This window comes from Meriones unguiculatus, chromosome 20, assembly GCF_030254825.1.
Source record: "Meriones unguiculatus strain TT.TT164.6M chromosome 20, Bangor_MerUng_6.1, whole genome shotgun sequence".
NCBI lineage: Eukaryota > Metazoa > Chordata > Mammalia > Rodentia > Muridae > Meriones > Meriones unguiculatus.
The window spans coordinates 27,012,385-27,029,280 of NC_083367.1; the positions used below are offsets into that span (position 1 = coordinate 27,012,385).

The window sequence follows — 16,896 nt, forward strand, 5'->3', positions numbered from 1 at the left end:
CTATCTTTATATCTGTTTTTATTGTAAATTCTCATAACCCAATTTCAGAAGTAGGTGGGATGTGAGTATAAAGAAAAGTAGTTTATTGGCATCATCTAATTCTCCTTCAAGGACTAGTGACTTCAATTCACTAGCGGGTAAAGGCGCTTGCTGCCTTGTCTGGCGGCCATAGCTGCCATAGCTCAGTGACTGGGACCCGCAGAGTAGGAGGAGACCACTGGCCCTCCCGAGTTGTCCTGTGACTTCCACACAGTCTTCACGATTTGCAAGCTGTCTCCTGCCCATAATAAATAAATGCAATGAAAACAAATCTCATTCAGTTTATTATTTTTTTTCTTCAGAAAGTAACACGAAATGTTTGGGACGATTTCAAGTTATTCAGAATTTCCAGGAAATGAGTATTTAGCTATGTTAGAAATTATTTATATGTATAAGTCATGAGAACATTTATAACTTTTAAGAAGTGCTTTCTTCAATAGACTATAACAGAAAATTTCATAAGTTAGCTTCTGTGTAGCTCAGTAGCAAAAATAAGATAGAAATAGGAATAGCACCTTATTCACTGATGGCAGCAATTGGCTCTAAGTTCATTGAGTTTGGTATATAAATATAACTGATAAAAATTATGCACTATATAAATTTTATTCCTAATTTCTATGTGAACGGTCAATAATCAAGGCTAACTTTATTGCTTCCTAAATACAAAGTTTCAGATTTGAATGGGTCTCAGTGAAATGGTAAATTAGTAGTTGCTCCTTATTCTTTGCCATTCTTTCCTGTAGAGCGTGAAATGTAGATGAATTACCACACTGTTTCCCTCGGAGGGTTACTGACCATGATACACCCAAGTTAACAAAGTAAGGGTGAACTTAAGGAGTCTGAAGATTTCCCAGCTCCGTGCTAGTTTCTCATGTGAAATGAACCATGTTTTGTTTTGCATGTTTAGTCGCAGATATGGCCAGTACACCATGAACCAAGAAAGCTCCACCAGAGTTACAGAGAGACCTCCATTGGACCGATCGAGTTCTCAGGATTCTTTGGACGATACAGCAATGGAGGATTATTGGAAGGAACTAGAAAATATCAAGAGCTCTAATGAAAACCGCCAAGAAGGTCAAGAGGCTGTAGTTGTCAAGGAGCCTGATGGTAATGACTAAGTAAATAAAATGTTTGTATATTTGTAGAAATATCCGGAGAGGAAAGGAACAGACCCCAAATAATGCTGCTGACTTTGAACTTGAAGGTTACAGGATTGTAGCAGATATAAGAGTCCAGATATGAGGTATACGTAAATTCGCTTCGTAGGGATGGCTAAGTCCATTCTATTAGAGATTCAGTGAGTTAAAATAATCTTACTGTTTAAAATAAGCTGCATAGACTTTAATTACTGCCATAACACATTAACCTTATGGCTATTTGGGCTTCAGGAAGTGTGGATGGTGATGGCAAGCTTCTAGCTCTTCAGTGTTTCCGTATTTTTCCCACTCGTCAAGTAGCTTGATGTGTTGGTTTGCAGTCTGTTTCCTTCTAACTCAGACTTACATGCTGTAGCTCTTCCTGCTTTAAAGAATTAAATAAGTTAATTCTACCTTTCCATATATGGTAACGGGTATTCACCTCTCTTTAAAGATTTTATTATTTTTAATCATGTATGTCTCTCTGTGTGATTAAGTGTGCACGAGTTACCCGGAGGCCAGAGGTGTCAGGTTTCTCCCTACCAACTCCACACTCCTTGGGCTGGAATAACAGACATTTGTGAACTAGAGGGTATTTATCTAGCCAATACATTCTGACATGGCAGAAACTGTGGGTGATTTTTTAGACCCCTGTTAGACCTGGTCAGGTATCATCCCACACAATATACAGATTTGAAGCAACACATCATGCTTTGACATTGAAAGGGAACAGATTTGGACTCTAGAAGACAGCATCAGCATTTTCAGTTCCCTTGGTTGCTTCTTTCTGATATTTAGTGCATCATTTCTTCTTACATTTCTTCCCAGCAGTATTTTATATACACTTTACTACTATACTTGATATTCTGAAGGAAACCTGCGATACTTCACTTTTTAATGGCTATCTTAATTTTTGTACTATTTCCTTTAATCTTTTTAATTCAAGAAATCACCATATTTGTGATGCCTGATTTAGTCATCAATACTGTGGCTATGCTGTCCATAAATGTGTATGCATATTTTGGTGTGGCAGGAAACGTATAAATGTCAGAAAGATAAAATCATAATCAGTTCTGTGATCCAATAGTATAGACATCCCCAACTCTTAACTCAGTGACTGAAGTAAATACCTCTACAAATAGGACTTTCTCCTTTGCTACAATGTTGCTTTAAAAATCATCTAGTCTTATCAGGTCTCATCAGGACTGGCTTCTTTGTCTTCCTCTATGGACTGGAAAGGCTGCTTTCTCCCACGCCCCCAGGGGAGTTGATCAAAGAGCCAGCCTATAAGTTCATGTCAGAGATGGCCCCTGTTCCTATTACTGCGGAATCCTCTTGGACACTCAACTGCCATGGGCTACTTCTGTGCAAGGGTTCTAGGTTATCTCCATGCATGGTCGTCATTTGGAGTATCATTTTAACAAAAGACCCCTGTGCCCAGAAATGTTGAATTTGTTGCTCTCTTTGTGGAGCTCCTGTCCCCTCCAGGTCTTTCTATCTCCCCCTTCTTTCATAAGATTCTCTGCACTCTGCCCAATGTTTGGCTATGAATCTCAGAATATGTTTTGATACTCTGCTAGGTAGAGTCTTTCAGAGGCCCTCTATGATAGGCTTCTGTCAGATTCCCTGTTTTCTCTCTCTTCTGATATCCATCCCGTTTGTCTTTCTGAATGAAGATTGAGCATCTTACCCAGGGTCCTCCTCCTTGATTAGCTTCCTAGGTGTACAGATTTTAATATGATTATTCTATATTATATGTCTAATAACCACTTATAAGTGGGTATAAGGGGAGGACTTCCCCTATCATTGGACTGGGGGAGGGGCATAGGAGAAGAAGAGGGAAGTAGGGTGGGATTGGGCTGCAGTTGTGATACAAAGTGAATAAACTGTAATTAATAAAATAAAATAAAAATTAAAAAAATCATCTATCAATAGCAATCTGGGACCTGCTTTTTGTGCTCTAGTCAGACAGGGTCTCACTACTTATTTTGAATTTGTAATCCTTCTACTTCAGACATCTAAGAGCTGTGATCCTAGATATGTGTAACTGTACCAGGCTTGGATATTTTTCTCAATTTAATATTTCTCAGACTGATAAAACCATAGTCAGCTAATCTGATTTCTCATTTATTTTCTCACATTTTTCTAAATACATTATAATCAAAACCTCCCTGGCTTGTAATAATCAATAAATATCTTTCGGTCCATGTTTCAAGATAGAAACAACTTGCTAATTGTTCAGTAGAAAAAAATATGCTAGGGAAAACCACATTTAACTCTTAAGTGTAGAAATGTACCTATGGCTATTTAATTTCCAAATTTAAATTAATTAATTTAGCTTTGTTGATGAAGAACAGTGGGCATATACTCATATTTTCTTAGGAATTATTATTATTATTGTTATTATTATTCACAATAGCCACAAGGACATAAAGTACTTTGGTGTGACCCTAACCAAGAAAGTCACTTATATGAAAAAAATTTTCAGTCTCTGAAGAAAGAATTAGAAGAAGATATCAGAAAATGGAAAGATTTCCCATACTCATGGCTTGGCAGGATTAACATACTCAAAAGCAAGCTATAGATTCAATGCAATTCCCATCAAAATTCCAACACAATTCTTTATAGACCTTGAAAGAAAAATTCTCAACTTCATCATATGGAATAACAAGAATCCCAGAACTGCCAAAACAATCCTCTACAATAAAAGTCTTCTGGAGGTATCTCCATTACTGATCTTAAGTTGTACTATAGAGCAATAGTAATAAAAACTGCATGGTACTGCTATAGAAACTGACTGGTGGATCAATGGAATCGAATGGAAGACCCAGAAATAAACCCACACACTTATGGACACCTGGTCTTTGACAAAGATGCCAAAACCATACAGTGGAAAACAGATAGGATCTTCAACAAATGGTGTTGGTCTAACTGGATATTAACATGTAGAAAAATGCAAATAGATCCATTCTTATCACCCTGCACAAAACTAAAGTCCAAGTGGATCAAAGATCTCAATATAAAACCAGACACACTAAACCGCTTAGAAGAAAAAGTGGGGAAGAGCCTTGAACTCATTGCCACAAGAGACAACTTCCTGAACAGAACACCAACAGCACAGGCTCTAAGAGCAACAATCAATAAGTGGGACCTCATGAAAAGGAAAAGCTTCTGTAAAGCAAAGGACACTATCATCAGAACAAAACGACTGCCTACAGTTGTTGGATCTTTACCAACCCTATATTTGACAGAGGGCCAATATCCAGAATATATAAAGAACTCAAGAAGTTGAACAGCAACAAATCAAGTAATCCAATTAAAAAATGGGGTACAGAGCTAAACAGAGAATTTTCAATAGAGGAATTTCAAATGGCAGAGAAACACTTAAAGAAATGGTCAACGTCATTAGTCTTCAGGGAAATGCAAATGACCCTGAGATTTCACCTTACACTCATCAGAATGGCTAAAAACTAAAACTAAAGTCCAAGTGGATCATTCTCCACATCTTCTACAGAAGATGTGGAGAAAGGGGAACCCTCCTTCACTGCTGGTGGGAATGTGAACTTATACAACTACTCTGGAAATCCATCTGGCACTTTCTCAGACAATTAGGAATAGTGCTTCCTCAAGATCCAGCTATACCACTCTTAGCCATATATCCAAAAGATGCTCAACAACACAAGGACATTTGCTCAACCATGTTTGTAGCAGCTTTACTTATAATAGCCAGAAGTTGGAAACAACCCAGATGTCCCTCAGTTGTGGAATGGATACAGAAATTGTGGTACATCTACACAATGGAATATACTCAGCAATAAAAAACAAGGAAATCATGAAATTTGGAGGTAAATGGTGGGAACTGGAAAAGATCATTCTGAGTGAGGTATCCCAGAAGCAGAAAGACACAAAGGGTGTATACTCACTCGTAAGTGGATATTAGACATATAGGATAAACCTACTAAAATCTGTACACCTAAAGAAACTATGCATGGAGATAACCTAAGACCCCTGCACAGCTGTAGCCCATGGCAGTTCAGTATCTAAGTGGGTTCCATTGTAATAGGAACAGGGACTGTCTCTGACATGAACTGATTGGCCTGCTCTTTAATTACCTCCCCATGAGGGGGAAGCAGCATTACCAGGCCACAAAAGAAGACAAATGCAGCCACTCCTAAAGAGACCTAATTGACTAGGATCAGAAGGAAGGAAAAGAAGTCCTCCCCTATCAGTGGACTTGGGGAAGGGCATGCATACAGAGGGTGAAGGAAGGGAGGGATTGGGATGGGAGGAGGGAGAGAACCACAGGGGGGATACAAAGTGAATAAAGTGTAATTAATAAAGAAAAAAAATTTGAGAATGGAGAAACCGAAAAAAAAAAAAAAAAAAAAAGGACGACGACTCTGGCTAAAATGCTCAATCCCCATTCAGAAAGGCACAGAGGATGGATATCAGGATGGATATAGAAAACAGGGAACAAAGTCAGTAGCCTGCCACAGAGGGCCTCTGAAAGCCTCTACCCTGCAGGGTATCAAAGGAGATTCTGAGACTTATGGCCAACCTTTGGGCAGAGTATAGGGAATCTTATGAAAGAAGTGGAAAATAGTAAGGCCTGGAGAGGGCAGGATCTCCACAAGGATAGCAACAGAACCAAAAAATCTGAGCAGAGGGGTCTTTTCTGAGACTGATACTCCAACCAAGGACCATGCATGGAGATAACCTAGAACCCCTGCACGGAAGAAACCCATGGCAGTTCAGTGCCCAAGTGGGTTCCATAGTAATGGGAACAGGGGCTGTCTCTGACATGAAGTGATTGGCCTGCTGTTTGATCACCTCCCCATGAGTACAGAGCAGCCTTACCAGGCCACAGAAGAAGACAATGCAGCCACACCTGATGAGACCTAAGAGGCTAGGATCAGATGGAAGAAAAGGAAGACCTCCCCTATCAGTGGACTTGGGGAGGGGCATGAGTGGAGAAGGGGAAGGGAGGGATCTAAAGGGGGGAATACAAAGTGAATAATGTGTAATTAATAAAAAAAAGAAATTAAATGTCTGTAGTCAGGTCTGGTAGGGTGAAGAACTTTGTTGTGGGAGGATTAAACATTTAGAGAGTGCCCGAGCTACATAATGAGACCCTGTCTAAAGGTGGGAAAAAAAAAGAGGAAAACCAGTTCATACCTGTATTGAGATCAGGCACATTTGCTTTCTAGCAGCACATTCAGTCCAGGTCAGTTGAATCTTCAGATGCAGAAACCACAGATGTGAAAGGCAACTGTATTTAATTTACAGTCGGCTTCCTACTTTCTGTGTTCTCAGTTGGTTTAATTATCTAATTAGTTTTTATACAGTCTCTCTTCTTGTTGGAAGTAATGTGCTTTTAAAAATTCTTTAATATCTATATTATCCCATGCACTCATTTGAGAAAAATTAGGAAATTTAATTTGAAATTGAATTGTTCCCAAAGCCCGGATATATATATATATATTTTTTTCACTACCTTGCCATATGCCTCATTAACTACATGGAACTGAGAAAACAAACCCTCTTGGAGATGAGTGTTGGTCTCCAAGATAGCCTTGAATTCAAGCCAGAAAACTAGGTCTGCATGTATGCTCTTAGCACCAACTTCCTGTGATAGCCGCTGGAGTAAGTTATCCCGTCATTTCTTGTTGGGCTCTCAAAAGAGAACAGTGCGGTCCTCCCTAGTTAGTATGCAGGAAGCTGTGGAGGTTAATTACATGTGAAATAATTTAAAAAATTTTAATTAAGTATATATGAAATTGACCCAAAATTCGCTATCACTGTGGCCAGAGTGGATGGCAGTTGTCCAAGTTTCAGAAAATGACTCTCAGTGCTGCGGCTTGGTTATAATAGAAGCATTTCAGTCAGGATTTCTAATAGTCTGAAAATATGAACAGTTTTTATACTTTGTGATTTCAAAACCCTTTCTCTCTCTCTCTTTCTCTCTCTCTCTCTCTCTCTTTCTTTCTTAAAAAAAAACTATTTTAGAGGGAGAGCTGGAAGAAGAATGGCTCAAAGAGGCGGGTTTGTCCCATCTCTTCGGAGAGTCTGCCGAGGACCCGCAGGAAAGCATGGCGTTGTTATCCACACTGACCCGGACTCAGGCAGCGGCTGTTCAGAAACGAGTCGAAACGGTCTCCCAGACCCTGAGGAAGAAAAACAAACAGCACCACATTCCTGACGTCAGAGACATATTTGCTCAACAGAGAGAGGCGCAGGAAAAAGTAAGATTCTGTTCTGATATGAAGGCAAATGACGAAGTGGCTTAGACTCCTTTGGACCAATCCAGCTTATATCAAATCATTACAGACTTAAGCAGCACCTCTTTTCTCTCCAGTGCCAAAACACTGTGTTGGCAGCGAACCAACGTTCTTGAGTTTTGTCCTTCTAGAAGTTACCCAGTGAGACAAATACCTAAGCAAGTCCAAATTCAGTGCAATAATTCTGTGCTAGGGAGAACGGAGTCTTTGAAATATTTAGATGTTCCTGTCACACCGCTGGGTGTGACAGAGTGGTGGAGCAGGCCTTCCACACAGCCTGGCTTCCAGGTGTTTCTGATAGAAAAGCAGGCACCGGGGGGTTATTTCTTGTCTATTGTTGCTGGAAGAAAATCTTTGCGCTTTCGACTCACTGAAGGATAGGTAGAAATGCAGTGCAACGTGACAACTGATGGCAGCTAACCCATGAGCTCGGGCCTTGAGAGGGACGGAATGTCGTCTTTGTGTTTTGCCCCCTGCACCTGACATGGCATGTAGATTTAAGACAAACCCAGATGGTCCATGTTTTCATGGAAGATGCTAAATTCTGCTGGAAACAGAGCACTGATAAATGAAGAGGTTTGGAGGGAGGTAGTTCAAATATTAGACCTGTGTGTCCCTGAGCAGGGGTAGGCAGCCTAGCCTAGCCCATTGTCAGAGCACTCGTTGCTTATCTGTGAGAAAATGAGGAGCTTGCACTCTATTGAAATGATCATACTTAACTTTCATCAAGAAAGACTGGCCACGACCAAAAAACAAACAAATAAAAAAGACAGCTGAAGTAAATGGTGTTTTTAAGAACACAGAAATTTCGCTTACCAGCCCCATCCGCTCTGGTTTAGAAAATTCAGTGAAAACACTGGGGAGGTAACACGAGAATTCTTGAATAATGGTTACAGTGACAAGATTAATGGTAGCAATTGCTGCCACAGCTACCCTCACCTGCTTGGTCTCATTGACTCTATCCCCACAACTATTGTGAGAGAGGTGGTATAATTTCCATCCCATGGCTGAAGCTCATAGACTTTAAGTAACTAATTCAATGTCCCGTAGATTCTAACCCCAATTTTTGTCTGTTCATTCTCTCTCTTCTTCTGTATTTCCACTTCCAAACATGATCTGATATTAAGCAGTCTGAACTTGAGGATCCACTTATAGTATAAGCAAAGGGCAATAAAAAAAAAATCATGATTCTTCATAAAAAGCAAAATGGGAGGGCTTCTATTTAAGGTACTTTTGTTGTTACGGTGAGAGCTTTTACTATTGCAATTATTTTGCTCTTCTGAAAAAGATAAAGAAAAACAAAAACAAAAAACCACCTTTCCCGTTGCAGGCTGTTACTTGGCTTGCATGGCCAGCTATGGGTCAACTTCAGCCCGTTTATAGGAATCCCGGGGTCACTAGAATGCCCCAGGCACTTGTGTAAGTTCCATGCTTGTTTACTACCCAGTGGCTATTTGGGACATCTACCAGTGTTGAAGGATGGAACTAGGTTTCCAATTACAGAAAAATGAATAGTGAGGATATACAATATGACATTTCCTTCCTAATTAAAGAACATGGCTTCCTCCCCAGCCCTGCCCCCTAGGAAAGCTCAAAGGAAGTGAAGAGCAGGAATGGGCAGAGAGCTGAATCTTAGCAAAATATGTGGTATGGGATTCCTGCTAGTATCGAGGACAATATTGCTACCTTGTGCTAGAAGAAACATTTCTTCAGCAAATTCCTGGAAAAGTCCAACCCATGTGGCTTTGAATCTAAAATAATTGGTGGCTTTCAGTATCTGCTGGTCTCATTAAGAGTGAAATGACACAAGCAAGTTAAGGTAATGTCTTCTTTTGCTGGATACTGTTAATTGAAATCCCACTGTCCTTTAGAAGATGACTTTCCTCCTCCCATCCTTTAAACATCCATCTTTGTTTGTGGTGCTTCTGTTCTGGGGTAAATGTACTTCAGCTTTTCCAGTGTCCATACTTAAGCATGAAGCCTGTGCTGCTGACACCAGGAAATTTAATGCCTAAATGTTTCCATCTGCAGGCCTCTCTTCAATACTAACGATTGTACTACTAATAATAATTGTAATAATACAGACTGTACTAACGAAACAGTCTGACCACATACTCAAAACACATATCTGTATGTGAGACTAGAACCCCTGGCTGTGTTCTCTGGGCCATGGAAGACCAACCCCCTGCAGACTTATAGGCAGAGGGAAGGAGAAGGTTGTATTGCAACCAACTAAGGTACACTTTTGGCCACGTCATGTGTCGCTTCTGTGACTTGTCATTGTCTTGAGTGCTATAGGTTTCTACCTCATGGGTTAATGACACACTGGCACCAGCCCTAGTGTTTCCTGTAAAACTGTGGGTGATGGAGAAGAGTCCCTGTGGAGAGCAGTCTGACAATAGTTGTGCTGTGAGGAAAGTAGAGGGACTAGTTTCTGAATGTAGAAATGGAATCCAGTAGAGCAATCACTAAAAATAATTCATTCAAATAAGCCTCTTTGCATGGTTGGCCTTGACTCCCTTTCCTGACCCCAACAAACTCATGTAGAGCTCTGTCTGGTGTCAGTCCTGACTCACCATGCATATCAACCCCCAAAGGTAGCACCAAATCCCTTTATATAAAGAAAAGAATTCCTTTCAACATGTCACTGCTTATTGCCAGTTTGGCAATTAGTTTCAATTTATCCTTTCAACATGTCTCTGCTTATTGCCAATTTGGCAATGAGTTTTAATTCATCTCACATTTCCTCTTTAAACAACTCATTTTGTGTGTGCACGTTAGTATGTATGGGTGTGTGCAGATGTGTGGGAGGCCAGAGGTCAACATTGTCTTCCTTAATCACTCCCCACCTTATTTTTGGAGGTAGAGCGTTTCACTGAAGCCCCAAGCTAACCAGTGTGGCTTGAAAGCCTGAGGAACCCACCTGTCTCTACCAGATGCTTACTGCTCTGCCCAGGCATTTGCATGCATGCTAGGTTTGAACTTCATGTTGGTGTAGCAATCACATTACTCTTTCAGCTAACTCACAGTTAAGATTGCCATTTATTTATTTGTTGGTTGATTAGAAGCAAGGTTTCACCCTGTAGCCCATTCTAGCCTTGAACCCATTCTATCACCAAGACTGGTCTCAAACTCATGAGAACCCTACTGCCTCAGTCTCCAGAGTGCTGGGAATGCAGGCATGCGCTACCATACTTGGCTAGTCACATTTTATTTTTTATGCAATCTTTATTTTGCTTCTGACATGTTAGCTGGTAGTTTTGTTTGATGATAGAATTGTTGAGCTAAAGTTTGCAAACCAAATGGTCACCTGGTAAAGCCTAGAACTCAATCTGGGAATGATGACCTGCGTGATGCAGGCCAGATGACAGTGAACAGCAGTATCGGTCACAATAAGAACAGAAAAACCAAGTCATTTTTCTTGGCTGGTTTAGTCCCTGGTTAGCTGCTCCTGCTTTCATAAATAACGCCCCCCCCATGCTTATGCTGAAGACCTTAATTAAACTTTCTAAGTTACCCCTCCCCCCAAATAGATGTGAGAAAGTAGGAAGGCACTTGTTTGGAATAAGGAAGGGTTCCATGAGAGTAAGGGGGGATAAGAGAAGGTCAAAGGGGAGTATTGAATATGAGTAAAATATATGCATGTGTGAGTTCATAAAACAGTAAATATTTTAAAACCAATAACAAAAGAGGTTTATAATCCAGTGATTTCTGCCATCATCACAGTCGACTCTAACACATTTTTTTTATTACATACCTCACAAAGCTCATATCCATAGATAGTTATTTTGCTTATTGTCCTGAATACTTGGGAAAACATGGATCTCTGGGTCTGTGTGATTTGCCTGTCCTGTACTTTTCATGTAAATGGAACCATAATGTTTATGGTTCTTTGTGTGATTGTTCCTTTCATGTAGCATAATGTTTTCAGAGTTCATTCATGTTGAAGCATGTTTTCGAACTTTTAGTTTTGTTTTGTTTTGCTGCTAAATACTATGTCATGGTCTAAGTAAACTATACATATCCATCACTTATCGCTGGATATTGCTAACATTTCTTCATCTAGATATAGGTGTTTCAGATAACAGGGACACTCTTGACATCTTTCCTGTTCCCAGTTGTACGTGGTGTGTCTCACTGTTATAAGTAATCCCTCGCTTGTTGGATGATTGTCTGTTGATTATAACCATGGCATTTTGTTTCCTTACTGTGACTTTATAAGTCTGAGTACATTTCTTGTTCTCTGAAGGTTATAATGGAATTACGTACAACACCATTTTCTCTAGTTGTGAGTTGGACATGACTAAGTGGCTCCTTTTCTGTGTTTAGTCTCCAGATGGCCCAGAATTGCAGCCAGTCGGAACAAATGAAAACAAATGCCAAGGAAAAGACGGTATGCCGGACCTCTGTTCTTGATCGTCCTTTAATTACTGTAGTGAACAGTTGTAACTCTAACATATTACCTTCAATTCTACTAAGCAACTTCTATTAAAATACTAAATGGAAGGTCAACTTAGATCAATGCGTGATTCTGAACGGAGTTGGCCCTTTATCATTCTATGTGTATCTTCATCTGATCTAAATTTAATATACATCTTCATGAATGTTTATCATAACCAAAGTGGCACGACGAGCTTTTTGGTTCATTCAGGACACTCAAGAATTCTACCTGGTTGGTACTGCTTTCAGTCCATTTTATAGAAGGGAGAACTGAGGGTTGGAATCAGGAAGTCATGTTCCCCACACCACGCCTCTGGGATGTGAAGTTATGTACATCGGTGAACCATAAGCTCCAAATTCCTAAATGGTTTCATCTTTAGAATTTTTAGAGAAGCCTGTAAGAACTAGAGTTGTTTTTTTTTTTTTTTTGAAACTGATTGTAATTCTCCCTTTCATGTACTTTTCACATTTAACATCTATTTCACGGACAAATTAGAAATTAAAATGAACACAAAGATTCTGTTAAGCACTGCTAAGAAAAGGTTCACAGATACGGTGTTTACAAGAAGGAAAATGTTCTTAGTTCAGCTTAAGAAGTTAGTCCTCTAGTTACTTAACTAACACTGACATGGCTGAGCTGTGCATTTCTGGTCCCAGGTATTAATATCTGAGGCATCTGTGCATGATAGTGTTCCTTGGGCTTTGAAGTAGCAGAGGCAGGGTGTGGCAGAGAAATTGGAAGGCATACAGCCTTCCCCTGGAAATCTACCATTAGGACAACACTGTAGGGGAAGTTTTAGAAAACTGAGAACATAGATCGTCTTTGTTTGTTCAGAATTTTCTCAGCACTTCTCTCCTGTACCCCTTCCTAAAAGATACAGGCAGGAAATACACACGTGTGTATTAACATCATGAGTCTGAGCACACACATGTATATATGTACATCATGAGTCTGAGCACACATAGATACATATGTGAACGTCACAAGTCTGAATATACACACGTGTATATGAACACTAAGTTTGAGTGCACATGCATACATATATCAACATCATAAGTGTGAGTACAAACACACACACACACACACACACACACACACACTCTTCTATGAAGGCCTCTGTAGCCACATGTGTTCTGTCAGAATGAACTGTTTCATATTTCCCCATGACTGTGTGCCAGCAGACGCCGAAGTAGCAAGCAGACTGTCAGTGCCAGCCTTAGCCTACTGGAGAGCTGGGTCCTCAGAGAGAGAGATGAATCTTTTGTGCCAGTGTCAATATGCTTTGGGGAAGAGTGACTGCCAGTTGTTTAACAGATATTGAGGAAATGGTCTTTTTATCATGTTTTCTTCTCTTGCCAGACATTGTACTGTAGGCTATATCAACAGAGGTTCTGAGAGACAAGCTCGTTTTATGAGCACTTTCAGACCGAGACTACCGTGGGTAAGGGAAATGTTGACAGACTTGTGGCCTGATGTAGAGCTATATCCGCTGGAAGGCTAGCAGCTGGGACAAGCCTGCCAGAGTCGCCCGGTAGCTGCCACTGCACCGGTCTGGGGGGTGCTCAGCAGTGAACCAGTGGTGTTTTGAACACATTTTGAACAGAGGAAGAAATTGTCCCAGCTTTCTGTTTGTTTTCGTTGCTGTAATGAAACACAAGTCCAAGCAGCTTGAGGGAAGAAATAGTTTGTTTGGCTCACCGGTTCATCATCCTTGGAAGCCAAGACAGGGTCTCTAAGCAGCGGCCATATTGTAAAGCGCTTTGGGATCTACCCCCAGGTCCGTCTGAAGCTACGCTTCTTTTTCTTTTTTAGTTGTTTACTTTGTTGTGCATTGGTGTTTTACCCGCAGGTATCTCTGTAGGAGGGTGTCAGATCTTAGAGTTACAGATAGTTGTGAGCCACCATGTGGGTACTTGGAATTGAACCTGGGTCCTCTGGAAGAACAGTCAGTGCTCTTAACCTCTGAGCCAAAGCTGTCTCTCTTATGCAACTTGGGACATGTGTGGAGAGATTGCACAGAGCTAACAGCAGGCAGAAACCTTGTACAGCAATTAGCAGTCAAGGAAACACCCCCACAGACTTTCCCCCTGCCAATCTGATGGAGGCAATTCCTCAAATCAGGCTTCCTCTTCCCAAGTGTATTAAGTTGACAATAAGGTTAGCCATTACCGGCATGCATGGAAACACTATCTGGAGCTTCTGTAAAGCGAGGCTGGTTCTCGTTGAAGTCTCAAAATATGAGTGTCAGTCTAACCTGAATGTTCTCCTCATACTTGAGTTCTTATTTCACTCAGAACTATGTATTCTGGAGCTGAAGAGATGGCTCAGCTGTTGGGAGCACTCCGGCTCCATTCACAGCAGCCACAACCATATAACCTGGAACATCGCCAACACCTGTGACCTATAACCAGGGAATCTAACAGACTCTTCAGTCTCTTCTGGGCACTGCATGCATGTGATACACAGACATAGTATACAAAACAGCAGGGCACATGAATTTAAAAAAATAGACATTAAAAATGTCAAATTAAAAATAATAGACTGAATATCGCAAGTATTGTCACATTTCACATAAATCCACATTCTTCCCTCTTCATAAACTATACAACTCTATGAAAGGTGCAGTTTATGAACGTGAATTTATTTAGAAATATTATCATACTAATTTTATTGGGAATATTATTATCCTAATAATTTAATTTTTTTTTTTTTAGGATATGTGTATTTTTAGTTTTAGGTTCCATGAGAGAAAAAAAGTTTTTTTGTTTTGTTTTTGTTTTTGTTTTTGTTTTTGTTTTTTTGAGACAGAGTTTCTCTGTGTAGGCTGGCTGTCCTGGACTTGCTTTGTAGAACAGGTTGGAACTGAACTCACAGAGCTCTGCTTGCCTCTGCTTCTCTGAATGCTGGGATTAAGTGCACCACCACCACCACCCAGTTATTGTTGTTTGTTTGTTTTTGTTTTTTATTTTTTGAGACAGGGTTTCTCTGTGCAGCCTTGGCTGTGCTGGCCTTACACTGATGGAGATTTACCTGCTTCTGCCTCCCTGAGTGCTGGGGTCACACAGGAAAGTATTTTAAAAATAAAGATATTTCCGTATCTGGACAATTTTTTTTTTTGGACAATTTTTTTTAAAGTAACTATGTAGCCTGGACCTGTTGCCTTCTTCAAGATCAGAAGGGCTAGAGAGATGATTCAGTCAGTGAAGTGCTTGCAAGTAAACTGCTTGCCTTGTAAGCATGTAAAGATTTGGGTATGATTCCCGTAACTCATGTGAACAAGCTTGTTTTCCCTCACATACATATGTATGAGTCCAAGTGCACAAATGAATGCACACACAAACACACACACACACAAATGGATGCACACACACATGCACACAGAAACACACCCATGTAATAAACACATATGCACACACAAACACACAACACACATACACAAATGCGGAAGGAGAGAAATAGATTAAAGAAATTATTTACAGCTGTAGACTTAACACGTAAAGAATGTGCCTCAATATTTTACTTTACCTCCTCTGTGTGGAAATGACAGGTCCATCGTTTTTCTTAGGCAGCCTACAGTCTGTCTCCCAGCAGCGGCCATGGCCCCCTGCAGTTGCTCTCTCTCCCCCTGGCCTAAACTTGATGTCACATTTGGACGGAAGTCTGTGCCTTTTGTACTTTTTTGTTCTTGTTGTCACGTTTTCTGGAGGAAACCGATTTGTTTTAAGTGTGTTCTGAATGACACAGTTTTGGATTCCATTCAGCATATTTATTGGAGTATGCATGAGGGGGATATTATTGTAACTGACATCGGAGCACTGAAGAGAATCATTTTTAAATTCCCGTCCACTGCCATCCAGCAGCTGAAAGTAGCTCCTAATTTACAAAAATGGCCAATCATTTTTTTTTCTTATTGAATGGTTTCCTAGGAAACCAATAATGTATTCACAGGAAAAAAAAGTATAACCATATGAACTAATGGGAAAAATAAAATTAATTTTTGTTTTGACATTTATGATAATACTTTAAAAATTAATCATAAAAGTTATTAGGTATTCTACTTAAAACTGTCTCAGACTGTTGAAAAACACAAATTTAACATAGATGGGAGCAGATTATACCATCACTGAGCTTTTCAATTCGTCTTTTACTTGGGGGTTTGACAGAGGTACGTGTTTGCTGGCTTGCCTAACTGGGAGGCTGCCTGAGAGGCAGCTGGCTCACGCGTCTAGGCTTTCTGTAGGTTTCAGTTTGGCTAGAGAAGCATGAGAACAAAGGCAAGACCATTCCACGCTGAGCCCCCCTTGATACCGCGTTGCCGCACGCCCACCAAGTGGAAACGAATGAGCCTGGGCTCATATTTAATCCTTAATTTTATCCTGATTAAAGCAAAAGGGCTTTTATTTTCTATTAAGCGATGACAAAAATAAAATAAAACAAACAAACAACTCTTCAGAGCAGTAGTCCTCTGGGTTTCTGACATGTTCTTATTAGATCTTTAAAATTAACTTCCCCTTGTGTCACTTTTTTTCACAATGTGCAATATTAGTAGAAAAACACACGAAGCAGCATTTTTGCTTTACTTTTGTTTGTTTGAGACAAGGTTTCCTTTTGCTCAGTCAGGGATGTAAACCACTATTTGGGTGGGAAGCATGCACCGCCACAGGTGTCCATTTATTTATCTACTTTGGATCTATTTATTTATTTATTTAAGTTTATTTACTATTATAAATTATTTATTTCTTGTGTATGTTTACTATTGTGCATAAGTAAGGTGTGTGTGTGCAGGTGTGCATATGCCATGGTTCTCTCTTCCCAGGAACACAGCTCCGGCTGTGAAGCTTGTGTGGCAATGCCTTTTACCCTCTGAGCCACCTTGCCAGCCTTAGTTTTGCTTTTGGAGACAGACTGTCATAGGCCCCTGTTGTCCCCGAAGCCACTGTGTAGTTGAAGATGACCTTGAACTCCTGATTTCTTAGCTTATCTAAGTGCCCAAGTCACAGGG

General features: G+C 40.2%; 1 protein-coding gene across 4 annotated transcripts in view; it reads left to right on the top strand.

Annotated features, from left to right (window-relative positions):
* Arhgap18 (Rho GTPase activating protein 18) overlaps window positions 1–16,896 on the top strand; it is a 209,479-nt gene that overhangs the window by 137,603 nt on the left and 54,980 nt on the right. For all 4 annotated transcript variants that reach the window (XM_060373719.1, XM_060373718.1, XM_060373720.1 and 1 more), the window contains 3 exons: window positions 947–1,146; window positions 7,182–7,417; window positions 11,783–11,846. In XM_060373719.1, the coding sequence (XP_060229702.1) occupies window positions 947–1,146; window positions 7,182–7,417; window positions 11,783–11,846 (500 nt within the window). The remainder of the gene's footprint in view (window positions 1–946; window positions 1,147–7,181; window positions 7,418–11,782; window positions 11,847–16,896) is intronic.